At 41.6% G+C, this 27,693-nt stretch overlaps 1 protein-coding gene across 1 annotated transcript in view; it reads left to right on the forward strand.

The window, feature by feature from the left end:
* GBF1 (golgi brefeldin A resistant guanine nucleotide exchange factor 1) overlaps positions 1-27,693 on the forward strand; it is a 374,794-nt gene that overhangs the window by 69,545 nt on the left and 277,556 nt on the right. Inside the window, exons 4-5 of the mRNA XM_070946393.1 lie at positions 13,072-13,203; positions 21,317-21,435. Coding sequence (XP_070802494.1) covers positions 13,072-13,203; positions 21,317-21,435 — 251 coding nt within the window. The remainder of the gene's footprint in view (positions 1-13,071; positions 13,204-21,316; positions 21,436-27,693) is intronic.

The raw sequence follows: 27,693 nt of genomic DNA on the forward strand, positions 1-27,693 counted from the left end.
CCTGCTGGGGAGGAGGAGGGCCATTGAGGTGGGGGAGGGGATCTCTGGGGTGTTGGAGAGCCGGAGTATTGCGGTTATGACCGGGAGAGGTAGATATGGTGGGAGCTGAGGGATAGGCCGCTCTCGGGAAACTAGGACTCGCTGTCTCAAAGCGATTACTTGTTCCGGCCCCTCTGGTTCTGGTTCACCGGGCTCGCCTCGTATACCTGGTGACTCGGGATGTCAGGGCCCTGGCCTCAGGCTGCTGCTGCTTAATGGCAGGTCTGTTGTTAACAAGGCCCCCCTCGTTCGGGACTTAATCCTGGAGGAGGAGGCTGACCTGGCATGCATAACTGAGACCTGGCTGGGCCAGGAGGGGGGTGTGCCCCTCTCAGAGATGTGCCCAGATGGGTTCCTGATATTGCATCAGCCGCGACTCCAGGGAAGGGGTGGAGGAGTGGCAGCTATTGTCCGGAAGAGTATTTGCCCTCGCAGGATCCCTGCCCCTGAGATTGTTGGGTGTGAGTCTCTCCTTTTGAGGTTGGACTCAGGGGTTCAGTTGGGCTTGTTGCTGACATACCTGCCTCCCAGCTGCGTTAGAACAGCCCTGCCTGTGCTGCTAGAGGCGGTAGCTGGGCTGCTGGTGGAGTTCCCCAGGCTTATGGTACTGGGAGACTTCAATTTGCTGTCCCTTGGCGAATCCTCAGATGCGGCTCAGGAGGTCATGGCTTCCATGACAACCGTGGACCTTACCCAAGTAGTTCAGGGTCCGACTCATGGGGGGGGCACACACTTGGCCTGGTGTTCCTCTCGGGGCAGTGGAGATATGATCTGGAATTAAGGGGTATAGATGCTTCTCCCTTGTCGTGGTCAGATCATTTCCTGCTGAGGTTAGACTTCAGGACGCTACTCCTCCATTGCAGGGAGGCGGAACCGATTAAGTGGTTCCGCCCCAGGCGCCTAATGGATCCTGAAGGGTTCCAAAAGGAGCTTGGGGAAATACCTGACTCCCTTGTCCACAGTCCGGCTGAGTCCCTGGCGGCTGCCTGGAATAGGGCGGCATCTGGGGCACTGGACCGGATTGTGCCTTTGCAACCTCTCCATGGCGGTAGATCCAGGAAAGCTCCCTGGTTTACCAAGGAGCTCCGGGAGATGAAGCGCCAGAAGAGACATCTAGAGCGACTCTAGAGGACCAGTAATTCCGAATCTGACCAAACACTCTTAAGAGCCTTTATTAGGACTTATTTAGTGATGATACGGGCGGCAAAATGTTCGCATTTTTCCGCACTTATTGCATCCGCGGATTCGCGCCCAGCCGCCCTATTTAGGGTGACTCCTCCCTCCTTAATTAGGGGGAGTGGAGGAGCCCTTGCAGGGTAGAGCTGAGGAGTTTGTGCAGTTTCTATCGGATAAAGTCGCTCAGATGGATGGACCTGGACTCTGATTGGGCAATTCTGACCGAGATGATGGGGACAGGTCTTAGTCCTATTGTGTGGGATGAGTTTGAGCCTGTGATTCCTGAGGAAGTGGACAAGGCTGTAGGAGCGATGAGTTCCTCCACTTGTTTGTTGGACCCATGCCCTTCCTGGCTGGTTTTGGCCAGCAGGGAGGTGACACGAGGCTGACTCCAGGCTTTAGTTAACGCGTCCTTGAGGGAAGGGGCCTTCCTGCAACCATTAAAGGAAGTGGTTGTAAGGCCCCTCCTCAAGAAGCCTTCCCTGGATCCAGCAGAATTAAAGAACTTGCGTCCAGTCTCCAACCTACCCTTTGTGGGAAAGGTTGTAGAGAAAGTGGTGGCACTTCAGCTCTTGCAGTCATTGGAGGAAACAGATTATCTAGACCCTTTTCAGTCTGGCTTCAGGCCTGGCTACAGCACGGAAACTGTTTTGGTCACGCTGATGGATGATCTCTGGTGAGCCTGAGTTGGGGGTCATTCCTCCATCTTGGTGCTACTTGACCTCTTAGCTGCTTTCGATACCATTGACCATGGTATCCTTCTGGGACGACTAAGGGATCTGGGAGTGGGAGGCACCGTGTTGCAATGATTCTCCTTCTATCTCTCTGGTTGGTCACAGTCGGTGTTGATAAGAGGACAGAGGTCGACCCCTAGGCCCCTCGTTTGCGGGGTGTCTCAGGGCTCGGTCCTCTCTCCCCTCCTATTTAACATCTACATGAAGCCGCTGGGTGAGATCATCCAACGATATGGATGAGGTATCAGCAATACGCTGATGATACCCAGCTGTATATCTCTACCCCGCGTCAATTCAGTGATGCGGTGGATGTGATGTGCCGGGGCTGGAGGCTGTGAGGGTCTGGATGGGAGTCAACAGGCTCAGACTTAACCCAGACAAGACCGAATGGCTGTGGGTATTGCCTCCTAAAGACTATGTTGACTGTCCATCCTTGGTTCTGGGGGGTGAGAAATTGTCCCCCTCAGAATGGGCTCACAATTTGGGTGTCCTCCTAGACTCACAGCTAAGATTATAGCAACATCTGACAGCTGTGGCTAGGGGGACCTTTGCACAGGTTCACCTGGTGCACCAATTGCGACCCTACTTGGATCAGGAGGCTCTCCTCACAGTCACTCATGCCCTTATTGCAACACGCTCTACATGGTGCTACCCTTGAAAAGTGTTCGGAGACTACAGTTGGTGAACGCAGCCGCGCGAGCTGTCGTGGGTGCACCTAGGTACACCCACATTACACTAATTCTCCGCGAGCTGCACTGGCTCCCTATTGGTCTCCGGTCACAATTGAAGGTGTTGGTTATTACCTTTAAAGCCCTACATGGCTCGGGGCCAGGTTATCTTCGAGACCACCTTCTACCGCATAGCTCCCAGCGACTGGTAAGATCCCACAGAGTTGGTCTCCTCCGGGTCCCGTCAGCTAAACAATGCTGGCTGGCAGGCCCGCGTGGGGGGGGGTTTCTCTGTGGCTGCCCCAGCTCTCTGGAACCAGTTACCTCCTGAGGTCCGGACCATCCCCACCCTATTGGCCTTTCGAAAAGCGGTGAAGACCTGGCTTTTCCGGCAGTCCTGGGGCCGTTGATCTCGCTCTTGCGATCTGGCGAGATCCGGCCATGAATGGTATGAATGAGTTTTAATGTTTTTAATGTTTTTAATTTTTAAATATTTTTATTAGGATTTTAAATGAATTGTGAGCCGCCCTGAGTCTTCGGAGAGGGGCGGCATATAAATTGAATTAAATTGAAATTGAAAATTGGCTGTTGAACACAGCATATCCTTTTTTATTTTTTGGCTGTTACACAGCATGCCCTTCCTTGTTTGGCTGTTAAACACAGCATATTCATTTTTGTTTTTTTGGCCGTTAACACAGCATATTCAGTTTTGTTTTGGCTGTTACACAGCATGATCATTTTGTTTGGCTGTTCAACACAGCATATTATAACTTTTTGGCTGCTAATCACAACGTATTCATAGTTGGTTTAACTATCAATCTCTACTTAAAACTTTCTTTGTTGTTTCCATCCATCTATGCATTGCTTTTTTACATAATCTTATTTTTCTTTTATCTTTTTTCATGACATTCATGACATTTTAACATTGAGACATGATTCTTGTTTAAAACATATCTTTAACTATATTTAAGAATTCCTTTTAACATTTTCAATTAATCATATTTATCCTTATTCTTTTTCTTAAAATTTTACAATAAAACATAGTTCTTGCATCAAGCGTATCTTTACATGTATTAATTAATTTCTTTTAACATTCTTGATTTCTATAAAAACCTCCCTTTTATTAATACAATCCATCTTTATTTATTTTATTTTTAATCACATTATCTTCATTTCCTCGCTGCAAACATATATTTCCTTCTATTTTCCAAGTTTTTAATTTTGTTCTCCATAAATCAAGTTAATTCTCTTTTCTTATTTTTATTCCGGATATAATGTATCAAATCTTTTTCTTTTGAGGCTGCGCTTAATCCTTCTTCTACTCCTGCGCCAGCATTTAAATTATTATTATTTCAACTGTAAGAGTTCCATTGTAGATTCCTTTTCTTTTCACCATAATCAAGCTGCCTGCAGACAGGAAAGAAAAATCCTCCTGCACAGAGTTCAGTAATTTTTATTTGTAAAGCTCAGAGTTTCTCATAACAAAGGGAAGTTACAAAGTTCCTCTTTACGCCAGCTGGTGTCTCTCTGTAACCCACATTTTTCATTAGTCATGCAAGACTCCATTTTATTTATTATTATATAACCATCCAATTTATTTCTTCTTTTAATTAAAAGAGTATCAAATCTAATCACTTAAGTGCTTGCTTCTCTTATGCTATGGTTGTCCTTCTGTCTTCAAATGTCTGGCAGCCTTGGTGGATCAACATGTGCCATGTCGATCTATCTTGTGCCAGGTTTTCCCAGGAGGTGGTGTTGATATCCAGGGACTTGAGAGAGGCTTTTAGCGTGTCTTTGTCCCCCGTGCAGTTGCTTTCCTTGAGACATGCTTTCCATCATGCCATCGTGGAACTGATGTATCATCAGGATGAATCCATCGGGGCACCCAACTTTGACATGATGCACCACAGACCTTTGTGACTGATAGTGTCAAAAGCTTTGGTGAGATCCACGAAGATGGTGTACAATTCACGATTCTGCTCTTGACACTTCTCTTGGAGCTGTCGGGCTACGAAGATCATGTTCACAGCGCCACGCTCTTTGCGGAAACTGCAGTGTCTCGAGTAATAAACCCTGTTCTAGGTGGTCAGTCAGGCGGTTCAGGAACACTCGTGCAAGGATTTTGCCTGCGATGGAAAGCAGTGATATTCCTCTATGATTATCGCAGACTTGTCAATTCCTCTTGTAGAGGTGTATGATGGATGCGTTTTTCAGTTCCTGAGGAATAGATCCTTGATTCCAGAAGGGCTGGAATATCTGAGTAAATTTGTCGACAAGCACTGCACCACCATCCTTCTAGACTTCCATTGGTATCACGTCAGATCCTGGGGCCTTTCCATTGGACAGCTGGCTGATGGTCTGTAGGGTTTCAGTCTTTGATGGGGGGCATCCAGGCTGTAGTTGATATCCACCTGGGGCATTCTGTCAATCCCCTCATTGTTGATGGAAGATGGACGGTTCAGTACGGATTGGAAGTGCTCAGCCCAACGCTGTAGAATCTGAGTCTTCTCAGTAATGAGAGTTGCATCATCTGAGTCCAGTAGAGGGGAGCTCCCTGAGGGCTGAGGTCCATACAAGGATCTGAGGGCTTTGTAGAACCGTTTGGCATCGTTTCTATCAGCAAACTTCTAAATTTCATCTGCTTTGGCACTCAACCAGGAGTCCTGCATCTTGCGAAGCTTGCTCTGTATGGTCCTGCGAGTGTTGTTGAAGGCATTTTTCTTAGCTGTTGATGATCGGTCGTTCTGATGAGCATGGTGAAGGCGGTGCTTTTCAGCAAGTAGAGCCTTGATCTCTTCATCATTTTCATCAAAACAGTCCTGCTGTTTCTTATGTAAGGGTGCAAGAACCTTTACTGCAGAAGAGTGCACAATATCCCGGAAATGTTCCCAGTCCTGCTCAGCATTTCCCTCCAATTGCAGCTCTGAAAGTTGGTTGTCAAGATCTTCTGTTAGTGAAGCTGCTATGTTGGGGTGCCTCAGTTTACTGACGTTGATCTGTTTCATCACAGCTTTGTTTCCCTGCAGACATCTCTTTGGCTTGATGTGAAAGCTTAATTTGGAGATGATGCATCTGTAGTCAGCACTCAGCATGACCTTGGTCACCCTTACATCCTGTCTGTCTTTCCTCTGCATGATGAATCCAGAACATCTGTTTGCGAGTGGGCAGGCGGAAGATGGTATTGGTGATGAACAGGTTGTGAACCGCACATGTCTTCAGTAGTAATAAGCCACTGCTTATTAAGTAGTAATAAGCCACTGCTGTTACATTTGCCAAATCCATTTTTTCCAATGGCGCCATCCCAGACAGAGTGATCGGATCCTATTCTCGCATTGAAATTGCCAAGTAGAATCAGCCTATTTTTGCGCTTCATGGATGAGAGTAGGGCATCGAGTTCTTCATAAAACTTGTCCTTTTACTTCATCCAGATTCGTCATTGTGGGTGCATAGGTGCTGATCAGTGTGGCTTGCTTTTCTCTCAGTAGTGGGAAAGATGCAGTGTCATGAATTGGTCATTTACACCCCTGGGAAAACTGTCAAGTTTGCGGACAAGATGATTCTTAACCGCAGCACCAACTCCAGATTCACAACGTTCATCACTGCTGCGTTCACACCAGAAGAATATGTAACCGCCTCCTGTTTCTGTGAGCTGACCTTTGTTGGCTAGACGAGTTTCACACAGGACCACAATATTGATGTTAAGTTTTGCGAGCTCTCTGGTGACCAGGGCAGTTCTTATTTCTGGTCGATCTGCTGAGGGGTTGTCTTGAAGCGTGCATACATTCCATGTGCCAATAGTGAGTGGTGTCACCTTACATTTTATTTGAGGTTTTGTTGTTTGACCGCATGAAATGGGATCCCCTCTAGCCGCAGTAAGCTGGCCAGGTTCTGTGAATCAAACAATGTTTAAAGCACCTTTTCTAGCCCCTTCTTCATACTATGGAGGTGAGCAGTGCGGTCCTAAAGAGGGCTGTTCAGTCACTCAGGTAGACGCCAAATCCAGCTGTTGCTTCAGTCAGCAAGGAGATGACCATTAGACCTGAGTCACCTGCATGCAGGTCTGTGGCTACAGCTCCCAGTGTATCTATACCTCCTGTATCCACACCTGCTGCAAATCCTGTGGCCCATTGCCACAGGATTTTAAAGGTTTACAACAGTTGGGATGTCAAGACTTGCATGTGAATTGGATTAAAATGAGGGAGAGATGCGCATAGTCAGCCTCACTCTCTCTTCCCAGATTCCATCTTGTTCCAATGGCAGGACAAGAGTCGAGATAGTTGGAGATGGGCTGGGTGCAGTGGTTGACCAGGGCATCTTTAGTGTCTTGCCGTATCACGTCGCTTGTAGAGACCGCTTTCATGACCGTTGTCCTATTCTGCTAGGTTCCATCTGCTCAATCCATTGGAATCTGTCTTCACATGCTCAGGATAGACAAGTCCCTGTCTCACCGAAGGTCAATGACCCTAAAGAGCCTGGTGGCGCAGCAGACTAATAGCCTGTTATTATCATTCAGCTGCCTGCAATTACTGCTAGTTCAAATCTTCCCAGGCTCAAGGTTGACTCAGCCTTCCATCTTTTCTAAGGTAGGTAAATTGAGGACCCAGTTTCTGGGGGCAATAAGCTGAGTTTGTATAAATATACAAAAGTATGAAGGCTATTGCTTAATGCATTGTAAGTCACCCTGAGTCTCCGGAGGAGGGTGGCATATAAATCAAATAATAAAAAAAAATGACCCAACGGCTACGCTCAACAGCATAACCGACAGCTAGATAATGGATGAGGCAAGAGACTCAGAAGAGACCCTTCCTAATTTTTTCTAACACGAAAAGTAAAAAGAAGATAGGCTGTTGATCTGTTTGATTGGATTATGGCACAGCATATGCCAGGCTCTGAAGGATGACTTCCAGGGGAATCCCAAAAAGGCATTCTGTTCCTTTTACAGTGGAGGGAGGGCAGATGCTACACAATACACATTTATATGTGCCCTTAGGGCAGGAGGTACAACTGTGCCAAGACCACATCACAGCAGGATAAAGATATAAACAAATACTTGGTAAACTGGCTGGATTACTGCAAGTGATAGAGATCCCATCTGTCAGTGTGTATGAGAGTTCATGACTGGGATAGACATGGCAATAGGTCAGCCATTGGGGACTGGGTGGAATAGGACATGGTAAGAAAGTCAGCCAATGAATAGGCATAGCAACTGGGTCAGCCAATGAGGACTGTTTGGAAACTGAAACAGTATTTGCTGGAGGCAGCAGGGAGCCTGGGCATGGTTTAGCAAACAAGTTTGGTCTAGTCTGTCTGCTGAATTGAAACTGAAACTCATCTCTGCTGTTCTCTCTTCTGCCTGTGTTTTTGCCTGTAACTCTCTACCACGTTGGAAGAATCTGCTGTTGGTATCGTTTGTGTTATTATGTATATAAAGTGAAGTTAATGAATTCTGTTGAATCAGTTATCTGTGTGTGCTTTCTGGATGTGATTTCTGCAACAAACTCTGACACTATCACAGCCCTAGAAGGCTGTTTCTTTAGGTTTTAACACTGATCTACCCTTAATGGATTACTGCCTTGTCGTGGCGAAGGGGCTTGCCTAGCTCAATGAAGGTATGAGCTATGCCATGCAGGACCACCCAAGACGGTCATAGCAGAGAATTCTGACAAAATGTGATCCACTGGAGAAGGAAATGACAACCCACTCCAGTATTTTTGCTATGAAAACCCCATGGACAATACAAAAGGAAAAAAAAACATGATGCCAGAAGATGAGCCCCTCAGGTCGGAAGCAAGGGTTGGTTCTACGTACCTTTGCTACCGGTTCACAATGGGGCCACACATGCATGCGCAGAAGCTTCCTGATGACGTTGGGGTTGGTGGGCGGAGCCTCCCGCCGGTTTTACTACTGGTTCTATAGAACCGGTCCGAACCGGGGGCAACCCACCACTGGTCGGAAGGTGTCCAATATGCTACTGGGGAAGAGCAGAGGGCTAGTACTAGTAGCGCCAGAAAGAGTGAAGCGATTGGGCCAAAGCCGAAATGATGCTCTGCTGTGGATGCATCTGGTGGAGAAAGGAAAGTCCAATGCTGTAAAGATTTTTTCTCCATAGGAGCCTGGAATGTAAGACCCATGAATCAAGGCAAGCTGGACATGGTTAAACAAGAGATGACAAGACTGAACATTGACATTTTAGGAATTAACGAACTAAAATGGACAGGAATGGGTGAATTTAATTCAGATGATCATCAGGTATACTACTACAGGGAAGAATCCCTCAGAAGAAATGGAGTAGCCTTCATAATCAATAAAAGAGTAGGAAAAGCAATACTGGGATACAATCCCCAAAATGACAGAATGATCTCAGTTCGAATCCAAGGCAAACCATTCAATATCACAGTAATCCAAGACTATGCCCCAGCCACTGGTGCTGAAGAGGATGAAATTGACAGGTTCTATGAAGCCTTACAGCACCTTATAGAATTAACACCAAAAAATTATGTCCTTATCATCATGGGGGATTGGAATGCTAAAGTAGGAAGCCAAAAGATAACCAGAATAACAGGCAAGTTTGGCCTTGGAGTACAAAATGAAGCAGGGCACAGGCTGATAGAATTTTGTCAAGAGAATATGATGGTCATAGCAAACACTCCTTTCCAACAACCCGAGATGAATCAAAAGTTGGAATTAAGATTGCTGAGAGAAATATTAACAACCTCAGATATGCAGATGATACCACTGTATAATGGCAGAAAGCGAAGAGGAACTAAAGAGCCTCTTGATGCTGGTGAAGAAGGACAGTGCAAAAGTTGGCTTGAAACTCAATATTAAGAAAATTAAGATCATGGCATCTGGCCCTCTCAAATCCTGGCAAATAGATGGGGAAGAAATGGAGGTAGTGACAGATTTTGTTTTCCTGGGCCCCAAGATTACCGCAGATGGGGACTGCAGCCAAGAAATTAAAAGCTGCTTGCTCCTGGGGAGGAAAGCTATGGCAAATCTAGACAGCATTCTAAAAAGCAGAAACATCACCTTGCCAACAAATGTGCGTATAGTCAAGGTTATGGTTTTCCCAGTTGCAATGTATGGTTGTGAAAGTTGGACCATAAGAAAGGCTGAGCACCAAAGAATTGAGGCCTTTGAACTATGGTGCTGGAGAAGACTCCTGCGAGTCTTCTTGATCGCAAGGCTATCAAACCGGTCAGTCCTAGAGGAGATCAACCCTGACTGCTCTTTAGAAGGCCAGATCCTGAAGATGAAATTCAAATACTTTGGCCACCTTATGAGAAGGAAGGGCTCACTGGAGAAGAGCCTAATGCTGGGAAGATTGAGGGCAAAAGAAGAACGGGACGACAGAGGTGGCTAGATGGAGTCACTGAAGCAGTAGGCCTGAGATTAAATGGACTCCAGAGGATGGTAGAGGACAGGAAAGTTTGGAGGAACGTTGTCCATGGGGTCACAATGGGTCAGATACGACTTCGCAACTAACAACAATACTAGCATACTAATAAAGGAGCATATTTGTAGCATAGGGTTGAAATGGGAAGTCTTGATGCTGTCTGAGCTTACTTGTTTTTTGGGTTTTTTTTGCAGATGTTTCATTACTCAAACTAGAGTAGCTCTGATGATGTTACCTGATTTGGGTAATGAAAGGTCTGCAAGAAAACAAGCAAGGTCAGAGGGCACCAAGGGCCCCTCATACTAGCATACTGATAGTAGTGGATTCATTTATTAAATTCCTTATGGAATATTCTTCCCCCTGAAATTGGATTAGCTCCATCCCCTTTGACAGCCTGGAAGGCCCTCAAGGCCCTGGTTATTATCAAGGCCCTTGAGGGACCTGGCCCTCAAGGCCCTGGAAGGCCAGGGGCTTCCAGGGAACTGGATAGTTGCTTAGATGGTTCCTTTGCTGAGCTGATTATTTTTATTTTCTTTTCACCGAAGGTTTGTACCTCTGCTTTTTGATAATATTTACCCTTTAAAGTGGTTTTTATATTCTTTATATTATTGTTTTTATATGTGATTTTATATGTTTGTTATGGCTGCCCAGTGTTGCTTTTGGTGAGATGGGCAGCTATGTAAATTTGATTGATTGATAAACAAACAAACAAACTCATAACTATTTCTGATGACACTGAATTGTTGTTCTTATTAATTATGCAACCAGACAGAAAACCTTACATTCCAGAAACAAACAGGTAGTTCTAATAGCATTTGTGTTGAATAAAGTTCAAAAGTTCTATTATGTGAGCAAATGAAAGAAGTGGCTGATCAACAGAATGAAAATAAAGTGAATATATCTGTTTGTTTCCATCTGAAAGGCAATTGAACTCCCCATAAACTCATTGACACTCTCTGCTCTGCTCACCAGTGTTTCTAAGAGAAAAGAACATGGTACAGCTCAGGGGTAGAATCTCTGAATTCTCTTTCTCCATGGATGGAGGTGTCTCAAATCCTAGAAAAATGTTACCAGTCGTTTTAGTTTATTCTAAACTTCATTACTAGGGTCTCCTGCAATTCAAGGCAGTTCCATACACTCCAATTCTAGAACATAGAGCCTTTCCTTAGCAAATTGTGTAATTTGCTAAGGAAACAATCCAGTAATGCAAGAAAACTGGATGAGTATGTTATAACAATATACATTCTGCAGTTAACTACAATTATCTCACTTCCAGTCCCTCTCTCCCCCAAAACCCTAACCCTACAGATAGTCCTTGACTTATAACCTTTCATTTAGCGACCATTGGAAGTTACAACATCATTGAAATCATCACCCACCCTCCAGTCAGAACCGAAGAAGCTTCTTGGATGAGAAGCGAAACATCTTGTTGTGGGAGCTTCATCACTGGAGGCTTTCAAGGGGAGATTGGTCTGCCATTTGTCGGGGATGGTAGAGTCTCCTGCTTGATCAGGGGGTTGGACTAGATGACCTACAAGGTCCCTTCCAACTCTGCTAATCTATCTATCTAAATATTCCTGCTGGTAATCATAATAGTTATAAAAGCAATTTATTATTATTATTTTTATTATTAGTTCAATTTATATGCCGCCTTTCTCCGGAGACTCAGGACGGCTTACAATGCATTAAAAAAAAAACCATTATAAAACATGTTTTAAAATTAAAACATTAAAACTCATTTACACCATTCATGGCCGGATCTCACAAGATCGCAACAGCGAGATCAACAGCCCCAGGCCTGCCGGAATTTATGTACCTTTTAGTTAAAATAATATATTATCAAACTGAGTAATATTTAAACTGGGATGAGGTGGGAAGGGAGAAGGGAAGGAAGACTGAATGATTATGCACTTTCAGGTTATACAAGAGAAATTACAGGTACCTTAGCAATTAAAAATTGTAATAAAAATAATGACTACCTTTAGTGAATAAGTTTCATTTTTTTTTACTTTGTACCTTTTTTCTATTATTGTATTGTATTCTGCACCTCAGCTCACCTTATGAGCCGAGATGGCGCAGTGGTTAGAGGGCAGTACTGCATCTACTTCAGCTGACTGCTAGTTCAGCAGATCAGCGGATCAAATCTCACCGGCTCAAGGTTGACTCAGCCTTCCATCCTGAGGTGGATAGGTGGGTAAAATGAGGACCCAGATTGCTGGGGAAAATATGCTATTACTAAACTGTCTTTGGTGTAAGCCGCCCAGAGTCCTTCCATATAACACCTCTCCCGCACCTCTCCTGCACGAGCTGCACTGGCTCCCGGTGGTCTTCCGGGTGTGCTTCAAGGTGTTGGTTCTCACCTTTAAAGCGCTCCATGGCTTAGGGCCAGGGTATTTACGAGACTGCCTTCTGCTACCGATAACCTCCCACCGGCCAATACGCTCTCACAGAGAGGGCCTTCTCAGGGTGCCGTCGGTCAAGCAATGTCAGCTGGCGGCCCCCAGGGGGAGAGCCTTCTCTGTGGGAGCACCCGCCCTCTGGAAAGAGCTACCTCCCGGAATACGGCTGATTCCGGATCTCCGCACTTTCCGTAAGGCCCTGAAGACGTTTTTATTTCAGCAAGCCGGCCTGGCCTGAATAGGTTTTATGGGTTAGTTTTTAATTGTATAGCTAGGGGTTTTAAATTGGGGCGGCCGTTTAATTTAATTTATTTTTAATTATTTTAACTTTTATATTGTATGTTATTTTAATTCTTGGCTGTTCACCGCCCTGAGTCCCTTCGGGGAGAAGGGCGGGATATAAATTTAATAAATAAATAAATAATAATAGAAATATGACTAATAAAATAATAATAACAAATAAATATTGATATATAAAACAAAGAACTTTTTAGATTTCTTCGTGTAGTTTATTTGAATATAAGTGTGAATAAATAAACCAATGAACTCGTCTTGGGGTTGCCAGACTTGAATCTCAGCAAGATTCTTCCTTCACTGGAGGAATATTTTCCCTGTTCTACAAGTAATTTTTATGATTTTAATTTTGTCTTCTGATTTAGAACTTTCAGCCATTGAACCTATTGTTTTTCTTCGACCTTTTCTGGAAGTTATTCGATCAGAAGATACTACAGGCCCGATTACTGGACTGGCTCTGACATCAGTAAACAAATTCATTTCATATGGACTAATAGGTATGGATTGAGACTATTTTGTTTTTTATTAGAAACTAAAACTGATGACTTAGAGAACCATTACTTGTCCGAGAATTATATATTAATGATCCCAGGAGAACTGAAATTTGGATTGGCTTTTATAATGAATAAACAGGATTATGTTTTGTATTTTATATGGCTAAAATAATAATAATAATGAAGGTAGTCCTTACTTAATTTAGCAACTGTGCTGAAGTTACTGTGCTGAAGTTACTAGTGCTAAATGAGAGGGACTTATGATGGATCCTAGTAGTTGCAGCCATCTCAGCATCCCCATGGTCACATAATCATATTATGGGTGCTTGGCAACCAGCTTTCAATTTCAAAGTTGCACTGTTCCAGGGTCATGTGATCACTATTTGCACACTTTACAGCCAGCTCCCAACAAGTAGAATCAGTGCAGAAGCTACCAGTAAAACCAAAAAATTGCAGTCATGTGAGGTCTTGCTTAACAACCACATTACTTAGCCATTGAGTTGCTGGTCCCAGTTGTGGTAGACTACCTGTACAATAAAATCAATAAAATATAGCAAAATAAAGATAAAATATGGTAAACATAATGAAGCAATGGGTCACATAACAGACCCTCATATAGCAGCATCTCTCCAGCTCACATTCCCTGAGCCTGACAATGCTCTTGCTGCCCCACTGGATCCCCGCAGGCTTTGGGCTTGCTTTCTCACCCCACCAGGCCCTCACAGGCCTTGGGCCTGTTTTCCATTCTGCTGGGTCTCACACTCTCCTTCTGTCCCAGAAGTGGTTGCCCGTTCTTCTTTCCCAGTACAATCTCCCAAATCTCTAGGGATCTGGAGTTTGTGTTAGGAAAGGAGAACAGGTTGCTCTGCCTGTCAGCTTCCCTGCAGGCTACATGTTTCTGTCCTGGAAGTGGGCACCATTTTGAAAAGACTACAATTCATTGCAGCTGTTCTCAAGTTGGTACCCATTTTTAGGACAGAGCTATGCAGTCTCCACTATGCTGCTGCTTCCAGAAGGAGATCTACAGTAAAAGGTAAGTGGCTAATTAACTATGGGGGTGGGTGGTGGGTGGGAGGAGGAAATGGGGTGGGAATCAGGTCTATGGGAAACCTGCAGGGCAGGAAAGCAGGCCCCAGGCTTGCAGGGTTGTGGCAGGGTGGGATGGAGGAGCCTCTACACTACAGTGTCCATGCTGTCAATCACAAGGCGGGCAGATTCCCAAGCATCCAAATTTTACTCGTGAACGTGGGGGTGCTGCAATGTCCATAACTTAGAAGCTGGATTATATCTTTCAGCATCTTTGGAGGTAATTCTTTATAAATTCCAACTTGAGTTCCCTCCACTTGCACAGAGGAAAGAAAAGATTTTTGCAAAATATCATTTCTCATTCTATCTGTGAAATATATCACCACATCTCTTGGTAATTGTCTTTGTCTGGCCACCCACGAATTCACTCTGTAAATTTTATCTATTTTGTAAAAAATCTCATCAGAATTAATTTTTAACAACACAGCTAAGGCATCAGCACAAACCTGTCTCAGATCTTGCCGGTCACTCTCCTTGATACCTCTAATTCTTATAGCAAATTCCATGGACCGGAATTGCATCATCGTAATCTCGTCTTCAACTCTCTGCATTTTATTATCCACATCAGCAATTTTAAAATCAGTATCCTTTATTTTGACATTCACTTCTGATTTAAAATCTTCCCATTTAGAATCCACTTTAATAATAATTTCTGACAGGCCAGAAACCACATTTGATAATTTATCAGTCACCTTGTCATAATTCTCTTTCACCAAGTTTTTCATTTCACTAATTTCCTGCTTAATTTCTTGTTGTGATTTTTGAAATTTATCATCCATTTCCTGTTGTGATTTTTGAAAATTATCATCCAAAGCCTGAGTGATAAATTTTTTTAATTTTTCAAAATCAAACTGCTCTTCAGGCTTGTGTGTGGGGGATCCCCCCCCTGCTGCCTTGCTTTCCTGTTTTTTAGAAGCCATTTTGCCACGTAGGTTAGATTTTCTAAAAAGGGAAATCCTTTTTCCTCTTCCAACACCACAAAGTCCTCTAAAAAAGTCCCCCAGTTTTTTAGGCAAATTAGAAGTAGAATTAGACTGTAAGATCAACTTGTTTTAAAAAGGGATTTTTTTTCCCCCTCTTCTCCTGTGCTTGCTACAAACAGCGCAACAATGTAACTTGTTGGAATAGCTTTAGGAAATCACTCTCCCTTTCAGCTTGTTAACTTGTTAGCGCTGGAGCGGCACCATCTTTTCAAGCTGCTTCCGCTCGTGTTAGTTTTTAGTAAAATCGGGAAATCACAAAGAGAAAGAATACTTGCAGTTCCTTGGTTTCAGGGTTCAGGTTTTTGTTTTTTTTAGTTGGTAAAGTTAGTTTCATTCAATTTTCGTGTTTGCTGCTGCCGGCTTGCTCTGCAGAAAGCAGAGTCGTCCCACGCCGCTCGGAGTCTTCGCAAGTTGGGAGGGAGCCGCGCCTGTTTCCCCCCCCAATAGCAAACTTCTGGGGGCTCACAGGGGCTCAACCTGTGCCTTGCTTATTCTCTCCTTCAAATCCTGCAGATTCTGGAGTTTCCAAGCCGCTTCTCACGATCGAAGCGGCTCTACAAACGGCGGGGCTGGCGGTCCTTAAAAAGGCACCGTCTTCACCGGAGCCAGAAAAAACGGAAGTCAAGATAGAAAAGACTTTGGTTTTTTAGTAAAGGAATTAAACAAATTAGAGATACCATTCCGGTGGGATGCCCCAACGGGTATAATTTTGAAGTATCATGGGGAAAGATATCGACTGAATACTGTTGAAAAAGCGGAACATTTTTACCATACTGTTTTTAAGGAGAGATCACCATCTCCACGTTCATCTACTGTATTGGAGATAAAGGAGAGTGATAAGGAGAAGCAACCCCAGCAAGAGTTGGAAGTGCAGCTTAAGCAGGTTGAATTAGATCCAATAGAAGCGCAGGGTGCTGTAGGAGGTTTTCTGGAGGAGCCCCTGCTAGAATCCTCTCCAATTTTGTCTACAAGAGATGTGGCTTTGGACCTAGCTCGTATGGCTGAAGCTAAAGACCAGCGGATAACTCGTGCGGTTTCAAAACAACTCAAAGAAAAACAATTGCAAGAAAGAGCTAAGGCACAACAATATAAAAAAGGAGCTAAGAGTACTACAGAACACAGTGAAGCCATGGGGAGAGCAAAGTCGGTGGCCTCGGAAGACATCCGGCAATTCTGCTCGTCGCTTCAAAAAAGTATACATGATGGTTAAGTTTTTGTCATGGAATGTGAATGGACTGAACTCACCACAGAAAAGAAAGAAAATATTTACATATTTGCAACAATTTAATAATGATATAACTTGTCTACAAGAAACTCATATCAGAACGCAAGATCAAAAATACTTGATAAACTCCAAATTAGGATCACACTTTATAGCTTCAAACTTGGAAAAAAAGAATGGTGTGGTTATTTATATAAACAAAAGATTATCAGCTAAAATTATAGAAGCAGATGAAGGTGGTAGGTTTGTAGCAATTGAATTGCATACTGTACATGGTCAAATTCTTGTGATTGAAATTTATGCTCCTAACCAACAACAGGATCACTTTTATAAAATTTTGCATACTAAAATATTGCAATGGGATTATAGATCTATTTTGATTATGGGAGACTGGAATGGAATAATTGATTCTAAATTAGATAAAAAAAGTCTGGCGAAGTCTAGGATTAGACTACCACAAACTTTTTTTGATATGAAAGAAGATCTGGAATTAAAAGATGTTTGGAGAATACATAATTCAAAAGACTTGGACTATACTTTTTTTTCTGATAGACACAGATCTTTTTCAAGGATTGATTTTATTTTATTATCAAATGATTTACTTGTTAAAACAAAAAGAACTAAAATTTTTCCAAGAATTTTATCTGATCACAGCTCAGTATGGATAGAAATTGAGATTGGAAAAATTGAGAGAAGATCATGGAGATTAAATGAAAATTTGTTTAGATATGAAAAAAATATAATAGAACTTAAGAAGCAGATGAAAGAATTTTTTGAAATTAATTTGAACAAGGGTACCCCTATTGAAATTGTCTGGGATGTAAGTAAAGCGTATATGAGAGGGGTACTCACTCATATGAATTCTAAACATAAACTGAATAGACAAAAGAAAAGATTAGAAATTGAAGCAGAAATAAAGAAAAAAGAACAGTTACTTATCAAAAATCCAGCAGATGAAAGAATACGTGGTGCTATAAAACTTTTGAAAGATCAATTCCAAATGCTTATGGCGGATCAAGTTGCAACAAATTTACAATACGCAAAGCATAATACATTCTGTAATGCCAATAAACCGGGCAGATGGCTGGCTTATACATTAAGGAAGAAACAGAGTATGCGGACTATCGACTGTATTGATATTGGAGGGAAAGAAATTTATCAACAAAAATTAATTAAGCTTTTGTAGATTATTATACTAAACTATATGCTAAAGATGATATACAGAATGGACTTATAGAAAAATATTTAGAAAATAAAAGAGTTACAAAAGTTACTAATCAACAAAAGGAAAGAATGAATCACCCTATAACAGTGGAGGAAATAATTGCAGCAATTAAACAACTGAAAACTGCCAAAGCTCCGGGAACGGATGGCTTGACTGCAGTGTATTATAAAACTTTGCAAGCAGATATGGTGGAACAACTTAGAGACTTATTTTGTAACATACAACAAGGGGGTAAAATACCCCCATCATGGAAAACAGCTTATATTTCTTTGATACCAAAAGAGCAAGCAGGTCCTAAAAAAACGGAGAATTATAGACCAATATCTCTTCTGAATAATGATTATAAAATTTATGCAAAAGTACTAGCCAACAGGTTGATGCCAGTAATTCAAGAGGTGATTCATGATGATCAAGCGGGATTTATAGAGGGTAGATATATGAAGGACAATGTAAGGCAAGTTATAGATTTATTGGAATATCTTGAGAAGAATAAACAGATCCCTGCAGTGCTGGTCTTTTTGGATGCGGAGAAGGCCTTTGACAGAGTGGATTGGAATTTTCTATTAAAGACTTTGAAAAAGATGGACTTTGGGGATCAATTTATACAAGCGGTTTCAGCAATCTACCAAGAGCAAAAGGCACAGATTATTATTAATGGAAATTTAACAACAGATTTTAATATTGAAAAAGGAACAAGACAAGGTTGTCCGTTATCCCCTTTGTTATTTATTTTAACACTAGAAGTCTTGTTGAATACAATACGGGATTCGAACAGCTTGAAAGGTATAGTGATAAGGCAAGAGGATTACAGAATAAGGGCATTTGCAGATGACCTGGTTGTTACCCTTTCACAACCGAAGGAATCAATAATCCAGATGAAAGACATTATAAAAGATTATGGTACAGTATCAGGATTTAGACTGAACCAGAAAAAAACTAAGATGATAGTTAAAAATATGACACAAGATCGAAAATATGAATTTGAAAGGATGGCAGGCTTTGAGATTGTATCAAAGGTTAAATATCTAGGAATTCAGGTTGCAGAATCAAATATGAAACTATTTCAAAACAATTATGAGGTGTTATGGCGAGATGTACGAAAAGATATGGAGACTTGGAAAAAGCTGCAGCTCTCGTTACTTGGAAGAATAGCAGCAGTTAAGATGAACATTTTGCCAAGATTTCTTTTTTTGTTTCAAATGATTCCGGTGCTTAAAAGTGATAAACAGCTGAAAGAATGGCAAAGTGGAGTGAATAAGTTTGTTTGGAACGAGAAAAAACCGAGAGTGAAATTAAAAATTATGCAAGATGCTCCAGAAAGGGGAGGCCTTAAACTCCCAAACCTACAGATATATTATGAAGCAGCAGTTTTGACTCAAGCAAGCGATTGGTTCGGAAGGAAAAAGACTGGAATATTGAATATAGAAAGCTTTGACCTTGATTTTGGATGGCATGCTTACTTATTTTATGACAACAAAGTGGATAAAGTATTTAAAAGCCATATACTTAGAGACTCTTTGATGAGAGTTTGGAAGAAGCACCGATTCAAATGGGATTATAAAATACCGCTATGGATGGATCTTGGTCATATTATGTGGAATACAAATATAATGTCACTCGGGGGGTTTTTATACAAAGAGGTTCTTTTTACAGATGCGGGCAGATGGCAGTTGAAGACATTACAGACACTGTTGGACGAAAGGATTAATTTAACTTGGTTACAATATAATCAACTACAATTGAGATGGAAAGAGGACCAAAAAACTGGTATTATGTTGCATGAGGAAGAATTGGTTAGACATATAAAAGAGAAAGGTCCAATGCATATTAAAAGGCTTTACAATGTTTTGTTAGAAAGGGATTCAGAAACTGAATTGGTTAAAGATTGTATGATTAAATGGGCACAGAATTTTGCAGAACCAGTAATGTTGGAAACATGGGAGAAAATATGGGTTCAGAACGTTAAATTTACGCAATCGCAGAATTTGAGGGAAAATTTCTATAAAATGTTTTACAGATGGCATTTAGATCCCCAAAAATTATCCTGTATGTATCCTAATGTTCAGCCAAAATGTTGGAGATGTGATAGTCTAGATGCTACATATTATCATGTTTGGTGGAATTGCAAGAAAGTTAAGGCTTTTTGGATAAAAATATGGTGGGTTATGCAGAATGTTTTGAAGAAAAAAATTCAATTTTCTCCACAACTGTTTTTATTGGGTATAGTAAAGGGTTTTACATTGGATGAAACTAAGCTGATATTGTACATGATAACAGCAGCAAGATTATTGATAGGTAAATATTGGAAAAATGAAGCTTTACCCACCATTGAAGAATGGACTTTCAAGATGGCCAGTTTTGTGGAGATGGCGAAGATCTCAGCATATTTAAAAGATCGCTCACAAGAGACTTATGAATGGGAATGGAAAAAATGGATAGATTATGTGCAGAAAAAATACCAAGTTAGGAAGTATCAAATTGTTTTTCACTGAAAGTTATATAAAAATAGAAATGTATGAATTGTGAAGAGAGAAAAAATTATAAGGGGGCTTGAGGGGTTCAAGTTTTTATAAAAAAAGGGGATTTTGATGGGATTATATTCTGTGGAAGTCAGAGGGGGAGGGTTAGGGGGGGTTTGGGGGGGTTAGGGTGGGGAGTGAGGGGTGGGTTGGGGGGGGGGGAAAGTGGGGTGAAAATGTAACTGTAAAACTTTTGCATTGAAAAAAAAAGAAGCTGGATTATATACCAATTTCAATGGTCCATCATAACTTGAATGGTTGCTAAATTGACCATTTGTAAATGGAGGATTATCTGTATTGTTTGTTCTACCACATTTCAGATCAGTTGAAGTTTCTGAGTGGTCTTCAAGGGCAGCTCCACATAAAGCATGTTGCAGTAGTCAACAGTGAGGTGACCAGGCTGTCTGAAAACCTCCTAATCCAGACCTAGACATTTTAAGTCCTGTGGGCCACATCTAGCCCTTTGGCTTTCCCTATCCAGCCCATGGCATTGCTGGGAAGCAGGGGGCGGGAGTTGAAGCAGGGCAGGACAGCAGTGAGCAGTAGGATGGGGGCAGTGGCAGTGACCCTCCACAATAGTCTCAGTTTCTCATGTGACTCCCTTGGAAAATTTAATTGCCCATTCCTATCCTAACCTAAGAAAAGTTACAATTGGTACACCAGGTGTGGCTATGCAGAGGCCTTCTTGGCCACAGATGACACCTGCTCTTCAAGAAGATGTGAGTCCAGGAAGACCCTCAGATTGTGTACCAACTCTGAAGGGGGAAATGCTATCCCATCCAAGATCAAAGTTGGCATATTCCCAGACCTGGGCAGCCCAATCACCCACAGCCATTTGATCAGATTGAGAAATGTGGTGGAAGTGAGATAAAATGATTGATATCTTGTTACAATGTTTATTAATCTTTTTACTGTAGGTTCAGGATGTAAAGTCCTAATTATTAAATTATGGTTCTAGTAGTACGACAAATTTTATGGATGAATGGGAAGAAGGAAAATCATGAATATAAAGGTGGTGTATTTTACTAGGAAGTCTGTTTACACTGCTCTTGGTTTATTAAACATTATTTTATGTTCTTAGATTCAAATCATGAGGGCACAGCTGAAGGAATGGAAAACTTGGCAGATGCTGTAACACATGCCCGATTTGTGGGCACAGATCCTGCAAGTGATGAGGTTGTCTTGATGAAGATCTTGCAGGTATGTTGGACATGAAATTTTTTTGGATTATCTGTATCCTGTAAAACTGATGTACATTGTGATCAGAGTTCCTCTGAATTCATGGGGATCCTGTTAAGAGGCTCTGATTAAACATATGATACACAAAAATAGAACATTTTTAATAAACATAAAAGGGACGCGGTGGCTCAGTGGCTAAGATGTTGAGCTTGTCAATCAAAAGGTCGGCAATTCAGCGGTTCGAATCCCTAGTGCCTCATAACGGGGTGAGCTCCCGTTACTTGTCCCAGCTTCTGCCAACCTAACAGTTCGAAAGCACATAAAAAATGCAAGTAGAAAAATAGGGACCACCTTTGGTGGGAAGGTAACAGCATTCCGTGCGCCTTTGGCGTTTAGTCATGCCAGTCCCACGACCACGGAGACATCTTCGGACAGCGCTGGCTCTTCGGCTTTGAAACGGAGATAAGCACAGCCCCCTAAAGTTGGGAACGACTAGCACATATGTGCGAGGGGAACCTTTACCTTTAATAAACATGTTCTAATTTTGTTGGAAAAGAATGTGAAACTGTAGAATGGTTAGCTTTTTAGGGAGTAACTTTTTTAAAAAAAAATTTCAATTTTTTCCAACATAAGCATAAAAAAGAAAATTTTTTCAAGAATGAAATCTTGGTCCGGTCACAAATGGGTACACTAATTTAACAAATGAGAAACAAACAATTTTAACATAAATTCCAACATCTTAATACATTTTTCTATTATCTCATCATACATCCTAATCTACTAAGGCAAAGCTCCTTTTTATATTCAATTATAAATCAGAATTCAATACCGCTTTATCTAAATTTTTTATCCCTTGCTCCTTTTGACATCAACATTAAGCACAAAAACAATCTTTTCTATTAATCTATATATTTACCTTACAATTTTATCACCACAGATCTTAATTTCCAAATGTATACAACTCAATTTTTATTTCAATTTATTAATCAAAATTTCTTTCTATTTTTCTCGTTTTCTAAACCCAATCTATCCTATCATATTCTTAAACTTTTACATAGAGATCTCAAAATTTACCATTTCATTTTAATTATCACCCAACATTTTTTTTTCACCCCTTATTAATAATTATTCTTCAATATATTCTCCTCATTCTCCTCCATTACTCCACCTATTTATTTGGCTGATTTCCAGCATAGCATATTTTGGCTGAGTTTTTAGCATATTATCCTCCTTAACTTCCCCTTTTATTTGGCTGATTACCAGCATTTTTCATTGTTTTGGCTGATTTCCAACATATTTTGTTTTGGCTGATTAACAGCATTCTCCTCCTTAACTCCACCTAGTTTTTTGGCTGATTAACAGCATTCTCCTTCTTAACTCCACCTATTATTTGGCTGATTTCCAGCATTTCATTATTTGGCTGATTTCTCAGCATTTCTTTCTTTCTTTTATTTCCCATTTATTTCTTAATATTAATCATTCCAAGATATATTAAGTGCAATTACAATTATAACTTCCATCTGTGTACCTTAATACATCATCTAAAATCATTAACAATTGATCATAATTATCATCCACCACTTTGTTATCAAAACTAAAGCATGTTACAACAAATTATGCTTTACAAATTAACAAATTAACCTTTACTTCCCATTTCTATTTTTAATATTTCTATCTTTCTTTAGCATGAACACTTCTTATTTTTATTTAAAACTCATTTAAATTTTGAACCATTTAAACAATTAAACATTCAAACATTGCTATCCAATTTATCTATTTTGCTTATTCTTTTCCTTATCTGTCCATATGCGTTTCAATTTAAAGTCAATACTAGTCACAGCTTCAAATGCCATTTTGAAACATTTATGTAGCAATCTGTTTTTCTCTTTGTCTGTCTTTTAAAGGTGGCAAATCCTTAATTTCGCTTTTCTCTTTTCAAGTTCATTTCAGTTTTAACAAGAAAGTTCTAATATCCAGCTCTGTTAATAAGCAATTCCCTCCAATCAATCAGTGGTGAAATAAGATTCTTAAAGGGTTTAAAACTTCTTTCCCCCCCTTTTTTTTCCCCCAAAATCTTCAAGCCCCTCAGATCTTCAGCCACTAAGTAGGAGCCTTGGTAGTACAGTGGTTTAATGCACCCTGTTATTAACACAGCTGCCTGCAATTTCTGCAGGTTCGAATCTTACCAGGCTCAAGGTTGACTCAGCCTTCCATCCTTTCTAAGGTAGGTTAAATGAGGACCCAGTTTGTGGGGGCAATAAGCTGACTTTGTATAAATATACAAAAGTATGAAGGCTATTGCTTAACGCATTGTAAGCCGCCCTGAGTCTCCGGAGAAGGGCGGCATATAAATCAAATTTAAAAAAAATAAAAACAAACCCTAAGTAAGACTGGGGGTCTTATTTATTAATATCCTCTTTAACACGTTGTTCTCGCCTGGGCTGGTATCACTCATCCGACTCCGAAGCACTTTGTTCTTTCTTCCTTCCTCCTGCACTTTGCTTGTCCCAATCTGTCGCAGTCTCGAGGCAGCCGCCATGGCTGCCGTCCCCCGCCGCTGACTTAGAGGGTTGCCTCCAGCCTCCGAGGAACTTGCCTGTTCCTCTCGGCCACCCGAGGGGTCCCTCTCTTTTCCCCTGTCCCTTCAGAACAGGGTAGGTCCGCAGACCTGTCAGCGGCAGTTAGCCAGTCGGGGTTTTGGCGGGGCTCAGAGCCCCGCCATTTCCCTGACTGCATCCCCGCAACGCCAAACTGGAAGTCAGCTTTTTAGGGAGTAACTTGATGCAGATGTTCTAGACCAGGAGTATCAAACTCAAGGCCCAGGTCCGGATCTGGCCCGTGGGGTGCTTAGATCTGGCCCGTGGGGCCGTCCCAGTGAAGAACTGGCCTGCGGTGCCTCTGCCAGTGAAAATGGAGCTCGTGAGGGCCACAGGCATCCCTCCTGAGCTCTGTTTTCACTGGCAGAGGGTTGCAGGCGGCCGTCACATTTGAAACACAGCTCGGGAGTCCGTTTTTGCTGGCAGAGTGCTCAGATCACCCCAGGCCCCTCTGACATGAGTGACGTTGAGCTGGCCATGCCTACCCAGCCCCCCCCCCCAAGGTCAAACACAACCCTGATGTGGCCCTCAATGAAATCAAGATTGACACCCCTGTTCTAGACAATATGATGCAAATTTAATGTGGGTTTCTGAACATTGGGAGTCTTTTCTTCACAATACAGCTTATGGAAATGAATCATGCCCTAATCAAGAGATCTCCCCGTAGAAAAATGCTCTTTGATACTCATGAGGTGGAAAATAGGCTACAAAATCATTGTCAAAGAACATGATTCATTGCCAATCCACTGTCAAATAGATAATATACAGACTGAAAATAAAATGCAATACCATAGCTACTCATCCATCCAGAAACATCCCTGGAGCAAAGTATGCTTTACTCTGGGAGGCTGCAAAGAATTCCAGAATAATGACAAAGAAACTGCAGGCATTTGCATTATCTTATATAAGCATTCTTGGGTCTTTTATAAAGAAAAAACTATACAAGAGTAGTACGCATGGAAATATATACAGTTGCAAGAAAAAGTATGTGAACCCCTTGGGATTACGTGGAGTTTTGCATGAATTGGTCATAAAATGTGCTCTGAACTTCATCTAAATCACAACAATAGAAAAACACAGTCTGCTTAAAATAATACTACACAAACATTAGATGTTGCCATGGTTTAATTGAACATAACATGTAAACATTCATGACTTCCGGTGGCTCCGCAGATCGTCGAGGACGGTCTTTATAGACCGCCAGCCACCCGATCTGTTAAAACCGCCCTGACAGCGCTAAACAGCTGTCCGGCGGTTTGAAAAAACTCTCCTTCGGGCAAAGAAGGAGAGGAGAGCCGGAGGGGGTGGGTAGAGCTCCCCGAAAGTCACTGGATTAATTCCAGGGACTCGGAGGGTGAGAGCTCCCCAGTTCACCCCTCCCATCGCTCCGGATCGCTGGTGCCTCTGTCTTCAGAGCAAGACGTCTGCGTCCAATTCTGCCAGCAAACAGTGAGTTTTAATGATTTCCAACAAGGCAGACAGAGCGGAAGCAAGAGTGCAAGCTTTTTAAGAGAAACAGAACTTAACTCTGTGAATACATTGTTGCAAACGGAGCTCTCTGGAGTTGGAGGCTGGGAGGAAGCCTTTGTTATGGGCGGAAGGGAAAGTGAAAGTTAAAAGGAAACTGCTTGTTAATAGCCCTCTGCCTGAAGAGAAAACTACTGGGTTTTGAGTATAGTTTGAAGAGAGGATTGTTTATTTTGGAAAAACTTTGGAATATACTTTCTAAGACTGTTCACAAGATTTTTTGGCTGTAAAAGGAAAACTTTTCTTTAAATAAAATGGCTGCTAAACAACTAAAGCCACCAACTTCTAAAGGGGGAGGAGGTTCCCCTGTAGTGACTCAAAAACAACAACTTCCGGCTGATACACAGTCACAAGACCTTAAAGAATTTATAATGGGTGCCCTGAATAATCAGACAGAAATGATGAAAGGATTCTCAGAGGAGTTAAAGAAACTTACAAGTGTGGTGGAGGAAAAACATGATGAAATAAGAGATGATATTGTTTATGCAGTTTCAGGATTGGCTACTCACATGTTAAAAATTGAGGAGAGAGTGCGGGAAATTGATGATGCTAATTTGGAGATTGCAACTAAACTGGGAGAGGTTATGATACAGACAGAGAAAGTGGATGACGAGATGGTTATGTTACAGTACAGGTCAATGGAATTTGCCCTGAGGCTGAGAGGTTTGAAAGAAAAGAGTGGTGAAAATTTAAAAGATGTTTGCTCCAATGCTTTAGCAGAGCTGATTCCAGAGAGGCCAGAAGATGTGGCAATTCAAATGGACAAAATTTACAGGGTCAATTCCTGGCTGGCAAAACAAAAGCAGCTACCAAGAGATGTGGTGATCTACTTTACAACAAGGAGAGTTAGAAATGACATTTTGCAAGCGTCTTATAGAAATAAGATTAAAGTGGAAGGACAAGAGCTGGTGGTCCTGAAAGAGCTTCCTCCTAAAATGTTAAGAGATAGAAAGCAGTTTGGCTTTTTGGTGAATGAACTAAGAAACCAGCAAATTCAGTACAGATGGGATGTCCCATTTGGGATAATAGTGCCATACGCTGGGCAAAGATATCGTTTAAACACAGTTGGAAAAGCAAAAGATTTTTATGCCAATGTTTTAAAGGCTGGAAGGCCACCCTCACCAGGGGGTGCTAGAAAGCAATTGGAAATTACTCAACAAGAGAAAGATGGAGGGCAATCACAAACCTATGCTCAAGTGTTAGCTGGAGGAGCTATTCTGGAAGAAGATCCATTACTGACTGGGGGTCCACCACCAACCTTGGAGTCATTAACGATGATTCAGCTGCCAAAAGATCAACGATTGACAAGGGCTACTTATAAACAACATATGGCACAACAGCCTCAAGATTCAACTCAACAAGCCCAAAAAACGCAAGCAGTGGGAGGAGCTAGGCCGAAGTCTAAAATGGCGGAGGAGGTTCAGCTGATGCTCTCGAAGCTTGGAACGCCCAGAGATGGCAAATAAATTTCTATCTTGGAATGTTAACGGTTTAAATTCTCCACAAAAAAGAAAGAAAATATTTCATTATTTGAAGCAATTTCAGAACGATGTTATTTGTTTGCAAGAAACGCATATTAAATCTTCAGATCAAAAGTACTTGATAAATTCGAAATTAGGTACACACTTTGTGGCATCAGCACCAGAAAAGAAAAACGGCCTAGTAATATATGTTAAAAGAGGCTTAGTGGCCAATTTAATTGAGGCTGATACTCAAGGTAGATATATTGCAGTTGAATTAACAACACAGAGTGGGAAGCTGCTTGTAATTGGGGTATATGCACCTAATCAACAACAAGATAAATTTTACAAACTTTTACATACTAAAATACTACAATGGGATTATAGATCCTTATTTTTAATGGGTGATTGGAATGGGGTATTAGATACCCAGAAAGATAAGAAAAGTCTTTCCAAGATCTCAATGCGTGCTAAGTTGCCTAAATCTTTTTTTGATATTTTGGAGGATATGGAGCTTAGAGACATTTGGAGAGAAAGGAACGTATTGGAGAGCGATTTTACTTTTTTCTCAGATAGGCACCAATCTTTTTCAAGGATTGATTTTATATTAACTACAAACGATCTTTTTTCTAGGGTGAAGAGTACGAAGATATGTCCAAGAACTTTAACTGATCATAGCCCGGTTTGGGTGGAAC

The sequence above is a fragment of the Pituophis catenifer genome, unplaced genomic scaffold (assembly GCF_029215685.1).
Source record: "Pituophis catenifer annectens isolate HBS135680 unplaced genomic scaffold, rPitCat1.0.hap2 SCAF_6, whole genome shotgun sequence".
In the NCBI taxonomy this organism is placed as follows: Eukaryota; Metazoa; Chordata; class Lepidosauria; order Squamata; family Colubridae; genus Pituophis; species Pituophis catenifer.